This window comes from Melopsittacus undulatus, chromosome 4 (genome assembly GCF_012275295.1).
Source record: "Melopsittacus undulatus isolate bMelUnd1 chromosome 4, bMelUnd1.mat.Z, whole genome shotgun sequence".
NCBI classification, from domain to species: Eukaryota; Metazoa; Chordata; class Aves; order Psittaciformes; family Psittaculidae; genus Melopsittacus; species Melopsittacus undulatus.
The window spans coordinates 8,297,297-8,309,843 of NC_047530.1; the positions used below are offsets into that span (position 1 = coordinate 8,297,297).

Genomic DNA, 12,547 nt, shown 5'->3' on the forward strand with positions numbered 1-12,547 from the left:
CCATGTCCTGTGTCCTGGTATACCCTGATTCACCCAGGCTTCAGCACTTGGCCTTACAGCCAGTTGGTGCTTGACCCCTGCTCACTTTGGCCAGGAGGTGAACAGAAAGAATGGACAAGAAGTGAGTAGTACTTCTGTGCTGCCTTGTCTCCATGCCCTCACTGTGATGGTGCACTTGGGGCTCCAAATTATTGATTGCATCTTCCAGCATCATGGTATTACACAGAAGGTGCAAAGGACTGAACAGCTTGTGGGGAGTCCCAGCAATAGCAGCTTTTCTGCTGCAGTGGTTAAAGAACTCAGTTCAGTCAGGGACATTGGCATTCTCCACAATAGACTGCTATTTCTTTTGACACTAAACCAGTATCTAGCTAGGAACAAGACCATCAATGGTGTTATGCGATTGCCTTTAATTTATGCGTCCATCCATACTGTAGATAGGAACACCATTTTACCTCATCTACCTAATAACTGGAGCATGTCTGGTGCACTCATAACGCTGCTAATGCAAACAGAAATGTCCACTAAAATGTGAAAGAGCCAAACCCCCCACTGGGTTCTCAGGTAAGCCCTACTCAGCGGAGAATAACTTTTCTAAAGGACTGTTAAACCCTGCTGTAGAGTGAAGGAGGTAGCTGTGGGTAGGGAAGGTGGTGGGATCTCCCATGGCCAGGAAAACTGTCACCCAAGCTTGTGCCAGTACTTAAAGTAGGGCCAGCAACTGCTGTTCTATCTTGCAGCCCAGAGGCGCAGACAAACACATGCTCCTTGATCTCCTTGTACCCCTGTAGCCTTAAATAACAATTGTTTTTAAAAACATACTTTTGCATTTCAGACCCTGAAATGATGTGAGGGCAGTATCATTGCCCTTCACAATGGTATTTGATTGGCTCTTCGGTTGTTTTGGTTGGTTTTGTAGCATGACATTGAAGGAGCATGTTGCTGGCCTGATGGTGTGAGGGCAAAGGCTGCTGGGGGACTCTGTAGGGTGGACAGACCCACATCTGGCACAGTCTTATCCATGCAGTTTGACAGGAAGATGTGGCTGGCACGTGCTGTCTGCCAAAACACACTTGGGCTATGCGTTAGAACGTGCTGATTTGCACAGCATGGAACCCATAGAACTATTGAGCAGAGCTGCAGTGATGTACAGCTGATCAGTGACCTGCGATCAGGTCAGCTCCTTGGTCTTCTTTCCTTTAAGGTGTGCATGGAGTTTAAGGGAATGGACCACTGAAATGTGTTTGTTCCTCAAAGGCTTTATGTTTGTTCCTTGTCCCTGTCTTGCCTGGCTTTGTGCCACATGCTGTTGAATGGCTGTTTGAGTGGAGTGCATGAAAACCAAAGCAGGTGCTGCAAGGAGAAAGCTGTCTCTCTGCCTCTCACTGTACAAAGGTGTATGTGAAAAGGCACATGGCATGCTTAGAAACTGTTCTGGTGTTATGTTTGCTTAACCACTAGAGATGAATGCATGTGTGTGAAATCCTCATCCACAGTGCACCCCAGATCACTGCTTTCAGATGAACATTTTGTTGGAACCCCTCCACAGATATGGAGCTTGCTATTTTCTGCCAAACACAAAGGAAAGAGAAGTTTGTTCTTGTAACTCTTAGCTACTCATTATAGTAATAGCTTGTTTGTGTCTTTGAACTATTCAATAACATAATAATCAAAAATAAAATATTGCAAAGGAGCACCAGACCTATGAAAGTCTTTATGTACTTGAACACGAGACTACATCTTTGCTGACTGTATTAGCACTATTTATGCTAGATGCCTGCTGAGCACTTTGTAGGGCATTGACTGTTTTCAAGAATGGGTGAAAACATTAAAGAGAAGATATTCTGGTTTACAAATGCATTGAGAGCCTGGAAATAAGTATGGAACAAACTCTACCTCCTGCAGTAAAACCCTCTTCAATGGAATGGCACAAAGGAAGGCAGGATAGCAGCTGTACTGAGCCACAGCCAAGGCACAGCTTTATTCTCCTCTTTGTGATTTCATTTAAATGTGTACAGAAGTTTGCCTTTCACTGAACTTTACTGTAATGAATTGAATGGTGAGTTTAAAATACCTAAGTTGAAAAACAGAAAGATTTAATTTTTGTGTAAAAGCAGTTAGAAGCAATAAAGGAAAATGCACCAGCTTCCCATCACTTTGCTGTATTCTTTGTGACAGGCAACAGCTCCAGCAGAGATGCAGCAGATGAGATTATGTCCAATGATTAGATCACCTTGTTGGATGTGAGTGACTGATCTGAGTCAGCCTGTACACAAACCTGAACTCTGGATGTTGCATGTACCCTTAAAGTATTTACATGCACTTGGTGTTATGCACTTCCCTCCCACTGGAAAATGCAGAGAAGACTGCAAACAAAGAGATCCTTAGCTGAAAATGGGCCAAGGCTGAAGTCCTTGTCCAAGCAGTTAAGGACTTGAAGCGTTAGGCTCCACTTGCCAGGGAAGAGCCCCCAGTCACCAACTGTCCTGCTGAAATGTCATTCCTCCCCAGCTTCATGCCAGCTAACTTTTCTTTGGCTCAGAGACAAGTAGGGAAAAATAGGATAGTCTTCCTCATGATTGCAGCACACCTTAACAAATTGTGCCTAAGATCCAAATGCTTGCATCAGTAGATAAGTATGTAAGCACAAATAGGTCTAACCAGCTCTCACCCCATGGGTTCATCTGGTCACTCCTTCATTAGCCTCAGGAGCTTGGGCTATGTCTGGCATGGCAGCACTTGAGTTTGTGTCTTAGGTGAACAATCTCACTGCCATGTCACTTTGAGGTGCTCCAGGAGGCTCTCTATGTCCCTTTTGGCTTGGCTCTGCTTCATTCCAGTTGGTGAAAAAAGCCATTTCAGAATCACAGCTGAAACCTGCTCTCTACAAGCCCATTGCAGGGGGATGGACCACCAGGTGTGAGAGTGTTTGGTCTTGGCACAAAAACACATGCTCAGCTTTAATTGCTTGCCTGCTGCTTGCCTATGTTATTATGCTTCTCAGGTAGAAGGATTTAAAGTACATGAAGACAAGAATCCCATCTGAATGCTCTTGCCTACCCAGGCTAAGGCACAGTAAAATACAAAGCCAGCAGCAGCCCTGTGCTGAATGCTTTTCTTCTAGGCCTGGACTTCTTCCTGGCAGTCATGCCTCTGCTCTAGGGGAAAAGCTACATTTCTAACCTCACACTAATCACCAGATTTTCCCCTCTTGAAGAAAAAGGAGGCTTTCCACAGCTGCTGAAGGTTGCCAGGTATAGCATGCTGCTAATGCACCATTCAGACAGGAGCACTGAAGAGAAAAATGACCTGGGGCAGCCCTGATGTGCAGACAACTTGGTTTTGTGGAGGTAAATGGAAAGGAAAGAAAGACTAACATGCGTTCCAGGTCAGACCCCTCCATTTCCCAAAACAACCAAACCTGTCTAATCATCAAGGTACAAACAATCCTGATAAATTGGCCCTGTCATCATTTTCAGTCATTTTGGGTGCTGAGCTGTGTTGTGACTGATGCTAGTAACGTGCCCTAGGACTGACCCATGTCTGGTGGAGTCCTCCAGGGACAAGGATGTACTGGGCCTGGGCAGGACTTAGGGCACTGGATAGTGAGAAGAGCTCGCTGCTGTGCTTGCAGAGCTTGCTTGGGGAAGTAGGAAAGCTTAAGGCTCATAAAAGTGCTCTGGAGAAAAAATAATACTCATAAACATGGAATTATATTAGACACATAGGGTTTTCTTTTGGGTTATGGGAAGGAGGGACTTGCTTGCTTGGCATCTCTCTGAGTTTCTTCATTTCACTTGCTCAGAGTACTTGGAGGAACAAAATCTGTATATTCTGGCTTTCACCCTCCCAGAACAATAGTTGCCATGAATTGCCTTTCTGTAGGAACCAGGACTGGAGCGATGATGTATATGTAGCCTGGATTTCCCTGTTGGAAGTTTCTAAAAGACATTTAACTCATTTCAACCCTATGACTCCTTGTATTTAAGCACACAACAGTTTTCCTAAAGCCTTAGAACAATTTACTGCTCTGTATCAGAGGAGAGAGGAAGAGTCCTCCCTCCCAGAAACAGCATAGAGCTTCATGCGATAGTGCTGCTGTGGAAGAGTTTAGGTATGTGGCCGGGACTCTTAATGCTAATGCCAATATAGTCTATTCAGGCAGTAAGATACTTTGGGCAAGGGTTTTAGCCATCTATCTGCTTCAAGCATTCACAACTGATTACTTGGGATGCGTACTACAAGTAGCATAAAACTGTAACTGTATGTAATGACAAATTGCCAGTGTGACAAATCCAGGCAGAACCTCAAAAGACCCAGGGGCATATGGAAGCAGCAGTTGTAATAATGCTAATGACATTGTTAACAGAAAATATAAACCACATTCCTGGGGTATAAACCAGTTCCTGAAGGTAAAAAGAGTTATTTGCAGGAGGGAGAAGAATCAAGTATCCAAACACAGAGCACAACCAGGTGAAGACTGGAAAGCCAAACTGAGCTCTGCCTGAGATACAGCTACATGGCACTGGCTCAGTTTGCTCCTAGCTGATTCCTGACAGCCGGCAGAGGCAGGAGACAGACAGATAGACAGTCAAAGTAAGTCTGGTAAGTTTACCTTGAGTGCACTATCCCCTTCTTGCTGTTGGGTTTCCAGGGGAGTTCTAATGTTCCTGTAGAGCACAGTGTGTACCTTCTCCCAGCCCTGTTAGTGCTTTTGCTGGGAAAGGTCCTCCGGGATAAACAATGTTGAAATGCCTCCCATTCATCCCAGCTACAGAGCCACACTTTCAGCAGCTGGTGGTTATTACAGTCTTATTGAGCAATGGTAGCTTATGCCTTGAGGGAAGCAACAGCTTGAGCCACCTAAGCTGCTTTCTCAGAGCACTGCAGTGCCAGGACTAAGTGTGCTGGCAGGGACACAGGACTTGCAATGTAGATTTATGGAGATGAGAAGCAAAAGCTGTATGGAGGTGGATAGAGTCCTCATTTGGAATCACACGGCACAAGAAGCTTCTGCTTTGGGAAGCCTGATGTGGTAAAAGCACAAGGACTGGACAATCCAGCTGGTAAGATCAGGACACAACTGCATTTCTCCTACTAGGAGAAACCTACACTACAATCTAAAATGTTCTAAGAGCTTGCCCCTTTAATGACTGATGAGCCCCAGCTTACCTGTGGGTGTGGATACCTGGAAAGCCAAACCCTACTCATTCTTCAATTAACATTTGCAATAATGCAATAAATGCCTACATATGACAGGCTTCTAGCTCATCAGCTACTTTTTTCAAGCCCTACCCTCCCACTCCTCTGGCAAGTGGAAAAAGGGATGTTTACTTCTTTATTTGCTCATTATTGTGGTAGATGAAACCCTTTGAAACAATGCAGAAATTACCTTGAAAACTGAGTATTTATACCTTAGCAAAAAAGAATTTGCAAATATGCCTATATCTTAGTAAACTCATCCTCTCTAACCACCAAAATCACAGCCCACCCAGATCTGATGATGATTTCCATTATTGCTTTTCTTGCCAATTATGATTTACAGTGGAAAAGCAGAAAGTACATTGATATATTGGCAGATGCAGAAAGATTTACACTCCGTGATTTAATCCCCTGGCATTTTGCATTTTCAGTGTGTGAATCACTTTTGGAAGGGTGAATGTCTTCCCTGCAAGAATCTGACAAACCCTGAGAAATTTGTTGTGTTAGGAAATAGTTGTTCTCTTCTTTGCCTTCTTCATAGCAGTGATGCTCAGGTGGCTGCCAAGGCATTTTTATTGGACCACGGAGTGAGGTTACTGCTTACATTCAGTTGCTGTGGTTTTGCAGAGTGCCATTCAGAGCACTACAAACAAATCTGTTACACTGAAGACACCCTTAACAGGGTGCAGTTCATTTAATGGGTCCTTTACATCAGCACCTCAAGTCAAAAACAGAGCAGGAAAATACCACGAGACAAAGCATAAAGTGCAACCGTCTTTCATCTGTGGAGACTGGGAATCAAGTTGCAGTTATTCTTAGCTTGATCTCATCTAAGACCACAGTAATGCAGTTTGGCACAACTGATGATCCCTGGGAGTGAGGTACAGACTCATGACAACATGTATTTCCTCTCATTTGTCAACATCAAGCTCAAAGAATTTCAAGACTGAAATCTTTCACAGGCCTGCAGCCCTGACCACCTGCATTGTTACAGTTCAATGTCTGAAAATGCTGACAGCTCTTTTCTGCATTGCTTCCACTGTGATGAGATGATCATTTCTCTGTTTATATTTTGGATTTGCCCTCTAGTTCCCAATGCCACAAAGTGTTGTGAAAGGAATGAGACCGTTTTATCCAGAAAAATCCCTGAAAAAGGCCGTGTTTCTATTTCACAGTAAAGACCTTTTAAGAGACATATATCTGTATGCTATATATATAAAAGTTATGTCTCTAACTGGGCTCAGTGCCTAGTTTGGGGTCTCATCTTTACACTCTGGCCCTCAGTCTTAGCTACTGAAAAAGTACAACTAATACAGGATCGCTGGTGGGATGACGAATTTGGAACATGGGTGTCTCCTCACACAAGTACATGCATGTGCAGGCATGTGTATGGGTGTGCACATGTCTGTCTGTCAAAAAGGTCCTGTCTGCCTTCTGTAGGAAAAGATTCAGTTCAACAAACCCATCCACTTGATTTAGCAATGTCATAGTGTTATTGCCCAAGTTTTCATCCTGATTTGTTCCAGTTCCTTATCCCTGCTTTGACGGCTAGAAGCTGGGCTGAGGTAGCCTGGAGGCTAACAGCCTAGCTAACAGGAAAATGAAAGGGGACCCTCACAGTACAAAGTTGCAGAGTGGTCTTCATTACTTCGATTCAGTTTTCTTATTCGACATATGGAAAGGAATCAAAGCCTATTAGTGACAGGAGACTGTCAATGTGACAGGAGCACCAGGCAGCTAGAAAGACCTTTTCTCCTGGACCCTTTGCTCCTCATCCATAGCCCAGACTTGTGATGTTGCAGGAACTGCTAAAGTTCATTTAGCTATTCTTTGCTCTTCAACCATGTAAATATCAATGATGTAGAAGTTCACTAGGGGGTGAAATGACTGGGTATGTGGTCATGTGGAGAAAAATAGATGTAATGGACTGGTCTGGATACTAGACTTCCTTCTTGTTATCCTACTTTTTCTCTCGTTTTACACTGAAAAGCTGATTGTACACATTGTTTTAGTTTCAGATTCCATGAAAAATAAGTAACACCACAGGCTTTTTTTTCCTGGTAACCTCATCCAGAAAGAATTGGCAAATAGGGAATTGTTGGTTAATGTAAAACTGAAAAACTGTGGAGAGCACGAAACTCTTCAGGAATTATATAACCAATGTTCCCTTTGAGACTTCTGCTTCTGTCCAGACCATCCAACCCTCTTAAATCTTACCTGTTGTTATCTGCAAAGCTACTTGCAGGTGGCTGCTCTTCATTCACACCTTGCATCTCGTGCTCTGCTCAGTGCTCCCCATTTCTGTCTTGCAGAGTCAATTAACTTGAGCTGTCTGGCTTAAAGGCCCCTCTACTCTTCCACTGGGTAACTTAGAGTAGGTATCACTTGGGTGATATGAAAAATGATAGAATCATTGTACACACAAAAGGATACCGGATGCAGTCCTGTTTAATTACATTTAGTGGCTTTACTAGATTTAATAGATAATTAAAATGAGTTCCAAATGTAGTGATTAACTTAAAACATATCAGTACATTTCCAGAGGGCTGGGTTAAGATACAATGGTGAAGGGTCTGGCATTCACTGAGGCAAATGTCATTTTTCTCTTCCTGCTTCTAGTACAGATGGAAGCAGTCTTGTTTTATCACCACCTTGTTCTAGGCTTAGGGTGGTGATAGAGGCTCGTGTCACTCCAGTCCCATCTTCCTTATAATCTCTGGAAAAGGCTGCAGACTCTCTCTCTGGTTTGATTTTGAAGGAAGGTGTTCTCCTATCAACAACATGCATCATCAGAAAATCAGGTACAGTCCAGAGGAGTTGAAGTTGCTCTGTATATGTAAGAACTTGTTAGGCATCTAGCTCAGAAGCAAACATCGACCAAGCAGAGGGACTAGGATTTCACATCATAATGTGTAAGATTTGCAACAGAGATTGATCCATGCTACAGATTAGCTTTCTGAGTTTGGATGTGGCTTCATACGGCTGTTTTCTGTGCCTGTGTTTGGATTCTCAAAAAACAGCCTTTGAGGGAAGCATTCTAACAGTACAGCTTTAGACAATTGGTTGGCTCCTTTTACTAGAGACTGGGTTTCTTTTCAGACCCTCCTGGAGGGACTGATCAAAGTAATATCCAAAGTGCCTATTGTAGACTCTGCTCAGATTCCATCATCTGTTGGAATGTCTCTCTCTGTTGAGCATTGAGGTAACCCAGTCTTCAGAGCAGATGCTTTCTTTGAACTCACTCCAGCACTTCACTGTCTTTCTTTTCACACTATTTCTGTGACACTGATGACAGAGGAGCAGGACTTTTTGACCTCAGGACAATCTCCGTTTACAGGTGACTGCCATATGAGCACAAGCAGCACTGACATCTATTCAGTCTAGAGGTACATAGCACCTACCTTATGAGTGAGCTTTTGCTGTTTACTCTTTCAGCAGAGTCTCTGTCTGGAAAGTCCCACAGCCTTGTCTGAGAGGTCTCTGTGTTTGGAGCAAAACGCTGCACCGTTGCTGTGGGATGTGACTTGTTACTGTGTCCTGCAGAGTTAAAGAACACAGATAAAAATCTAGAGTAGTGTTAGAGGCAGATTTTGCTGTTTCTGGATCCGTAACAGTTTTCTCTGAACATCGTTATCACTGTGCTCTGGTTTCCTTTCCAGTAAGCTACTGCCTAGTGAAGTGTCCAGAAAGAGATCTAGGTTCAGAAGAAAAAACGTTGATCAAGATCCAAAGCAACTTCTTAATGAAAAGATGAATACTGGAGCAAGTATTGCTCAAGCCCTTGGACAAGGCTATTTCCTGGGAATAACCTGATACCAGCAGTACAACTGAAAGGCTGCTCTGCAAGTCACCCTGGCAGGTCATTACATCTCAAGGTAGCAGGTTACTTGTATGCTGCTGTCCAGCAGAGGCAAAAAGGACATGCCCCAGACTGTGGACACCTCATTCTCTTCTCTTTCTCTTACCATCACTTGCTAAAACCACAGTTCATTCTGGAAGGAAGTGAGAATGTACCTATATTATTCTGTAGTGATTGCAGCCAGTCCTCCATCAGTGTCCGAGAAGGTGCTGCGAAGAAATACTCTGCCCCATCTCTCAGCCTGTAAATAATGAAAGGAGAAGGTGTATTCTAGTTAGTCTTGCCTCATACTTCCTGTCCTTTTGTAAGATATTTCAGCTATGCCTCCTAACAACATAGAGTCATCGATGACTGTAGGCCGATACAACCATACAGGTAGCTGTGTAGGTTTTTATTAGTGCACTTACCGCAACATGAAGGTGTTCTCTTTTCTGATGTAATTTATCAGCCTCTCACATTTGGCACCAGGAATGCCGAGGGACAGGACTGTGGGTACATTCTGAAGGAGGATAAAATTAGAACAAAATGTCTTCTGCAACTTTTCTGCCAGGATTCAAATTCATACTAACCTGCAGGCTGACTACACACACACACTGTGTTCTGCTTCTAACTTTATAACTAAGATCACAGAACAGGAAGAAGCACAGAAGAACACTGCATTGTATCTTGAAGGCAATTCCTGAATAAGATATTTCTTTCAAGGAATATACCTGAAAATTTCGGAGAGCTTATTATTCTGTCTTAGAGTTGGTGGCAGTTGAACAATTGTTGAATTTTCACTCAGCTGACATTTGAAAAAGAACTGATTACCCCAGACCCAAACCAAAGCAAATGTACCTCTATTTTCTTTTAAATACATTTTTACGTAGATAAATGCAGAGATTACTAGAAAAGATTCAAAACCCAAATTACCTCAGATGCTTCTTTTTCATCATTATAGAAAACAAGCTTTAATCCATCAAGTTTTACGTAGAAGGATTTCCAAGACCTTGAACTTGGCTACAAGAATAGAAATGGCAATAAAATCCAATTATTAGCTATATATTTTATTGGAGTAGTGAAATCTTTCATTCTCAACTTCCACAGGAAGCCAGGAGCTGCCCATATTATGATCATAGAAACTCTCTTCACCATGATTATGTCCTAGAAAAGTAGAACCTGCTGTAGTTTCTGGCATGGATGATTCAAGAAGGGTTTCTCTGTGAGACAGGACTGAACAAATGACATAACCCAGTGCAAGCAAGCTCTATACCACATTGTGGTTTGCAACATCATTGAGAGGAGATGGTGAGATGAATTAACCCAGAGTGATGGCTTTTGTTTCTACCTGTTGTCTTCCTGGAAGGAGCTGGTCTCTCTTTTCTAGGTATCCCTCCATGTGCTGGAGATTTGCAGAAACCTGGGACATGCAAGAACATTGCTGTTTAACTTTAAAATGTCCCTTAAATGTATGTTGCAATCTCTGAAGTCTTTCTAGATAAATTCCACACATAGAAACCAATGACTACTGCCTCTAGCCTTTACACTCACAGCTCAGCTAGAAATCCTCTTGAGGCTGCAGTCACATCTCTGATGTACTACCTAAATGAAGAGATTTCATATCCTCCTAGAACAATTTCCTCATTGAATTTGCTCTATCATAGTGTGTTAATTAATTAATACCTTTTTAGTCTTATTAAATACATTTTACAACTTAAATTAGTAAGGTTATTCATACCACCCCTGTAATAATACTGAGTTACACCAGTGTACAGCGTTGTACTGGTACACTTGGGTATATGATGAACACATTACTCTCAAAGTGTGAGAAGGGAAGGGAAAAATGTTACCTGTCCATGAATAAACAATCAGTGCATTTCCTGCCAGGGTGAGCAAACTGGAGTTGCTGGCTCTAGTCTTGCACCAGGTCACCTCTCTGGCAAGGGTGCCACTAAGTCCTACCCTCTCTCTGACTTCTAAACTGAGTGGACACAAAGCACCACCACCTCACATAAAGGGTATGGGTAAATCAGCAGTCTTGGTTCTTTGTGAAACAGCATCTCCTGGCTCTTGTTAAGTGCTCTGCTGAATATTCAGCAGCATGAATAACCAATAGTTTGGGAAAGAAAAATAGTAACCAGTACAGTTTTCAAGACCTAGACTATAAAGCTAAGCAAATAAAAGATGCTTTCAAAGTATACCTAGCTGCTTAAGTCAACTCTCTTTTTTGAAAGTGTATGAACTGCAAAGGCACATAAAACGTTTCCTACTGTCTTGGTCCATGAGTGTATTCACTGAAATGCTCACTGTATAGTGCTTTTTGTGGCCTTCTTGTATTTCCTTACTTAAACTAGCACAGGATAGCAGTTTTGCTAGGGGAGAGCCCGGAATTCCTGGGACTTACCGAATCTGCAGTCTCCAACCTCTCCTTGGAGGAGGTAGACAGCAGTAAGTCTGGTGATTGATCTAGTGACCTTTGGCTAGGCTTGGGTGGAGTTGCCATAAGTTTTGTCTGCAGGTTGGAGAGAGAGGAGCCTCCAGCACTCTTTTCATGAGGTGATAAAAGGCCTGTGGCAAAGGATTCTGACAAACTGCTGCTGCGTCCTTGGCTTGTGGGAGTAGGAGATAAAGGAGAGCTTAAAGGACTGTGACTTTCCAAAGATGTAGCTCGTGGGCCCATGGGCTTCGGTGTAGGTGGAGTGATAATCCCACTGAGCCTCCTCTCAGCTTTCATTTCTGTTTTATGGCTGCTCAGCACTTCTGGGACTCCCCCAGCACTGAACTGTTGCAATGTTGATGAAGACTTTTCAACAGGGGAGAAAATAGTTTCAAGTGGAGCCCTCCAGGACAGGCTGGGTAAGGGCACGGATGGCACTGGCGCTGTGCTCTTTATCTCTATCACTTTTGGCGGTGCATTTCTTTTGTCAGAGGTTTTTCTTTTCAGAGAGGGAACCCGTAAAACTTTGCTTTTATCCTTCTGCTCACTCTCTTCTGTGTCCACTTGTTTCAGAAGATTCGTCTCCCTCTGTAGAACACAGGTATTGCATTCTTTAAAATCACCTTCATTACATTCATGGGCATTGGCATCCTTAGAGTTAGAACTGATCTTAATTGCTATGGGCTGAGCATCACTTTGTTGCCCAAACCCTGAATACTGATGGCAATTAACCTCAAATGCAGTGAGCTCTGCCTTTGCTAAGTTCGCTAGAAGCTGAGTCTTTTACAAGCTCTTGAGAAGCTGTGCTTCTCTTCTGTGGCACTCCTTTAAGTTTGCTGTAGCAATAGTGAGTATCAGAGTTTTTTGAATGGAATTTTACAGTGGAGGACTTTGTCTCTTCATTCAGCCAATCTGCAAATCACTGAACAAAAGGCAAACTCAGCTAAGCTATTTTTTACCTTAATGCAAAACACAAAAGCTATGCTTTGCTGGTTATTTCAGGAAAATAATTTAAAAGAACCCCACTGAAACAGGATCTGGGATGCTGGCCGAATATTTTTGGTACGTAA

At 43.0% G+C, this 12,547-nt stretch overlaps 1 protein-coding gene across 1 annotated transcript in view; it reads right to left on the reverse strand.

The window, feature by feature from the left end:
- Positions 1-7,649: 7,649 nt before the first annotated feature.
- SPTBN5 (spectrin beta, non-erythrocytic 5) overlaps positions 7,650-12,547 on the reverse strand; it is a 92,833-nt gene continuing 87,935 nt past the window's right edge. Inside the window, exons 62-68 of the mRNA XM_031044516.2 lie at positions 11,445-12,065; positions 10,389-10,460; positions 9,974-10,060; positions 9,469-9,560; positions 9,217-9,302; positions 8,604-8,739; positions 7,650-7,972 (exon numbers count right to left, since the gene is read on the reverse strand). Coding sequence (XP_030900376.2) covers positions 7,798-7,972; positions 8,604-8,739; positions 9,217-9,302; positions 9,469-9,560; positions 9,974-10,060; positions 10,389-10,460; positions 11,445-12,065 — 1,269 coding nt within the window. The 3' untranslated portion in view covers positions 7,650-7,797. The remainder of the gene's footprint in view (positions 7,973-8,603; positions 8,740-9,216; positions 9,303-9,468; positions 9,561-9,973; positions 10,061-10,388; positions 10,461-11,444; positions 12,066-12,547) is intronic.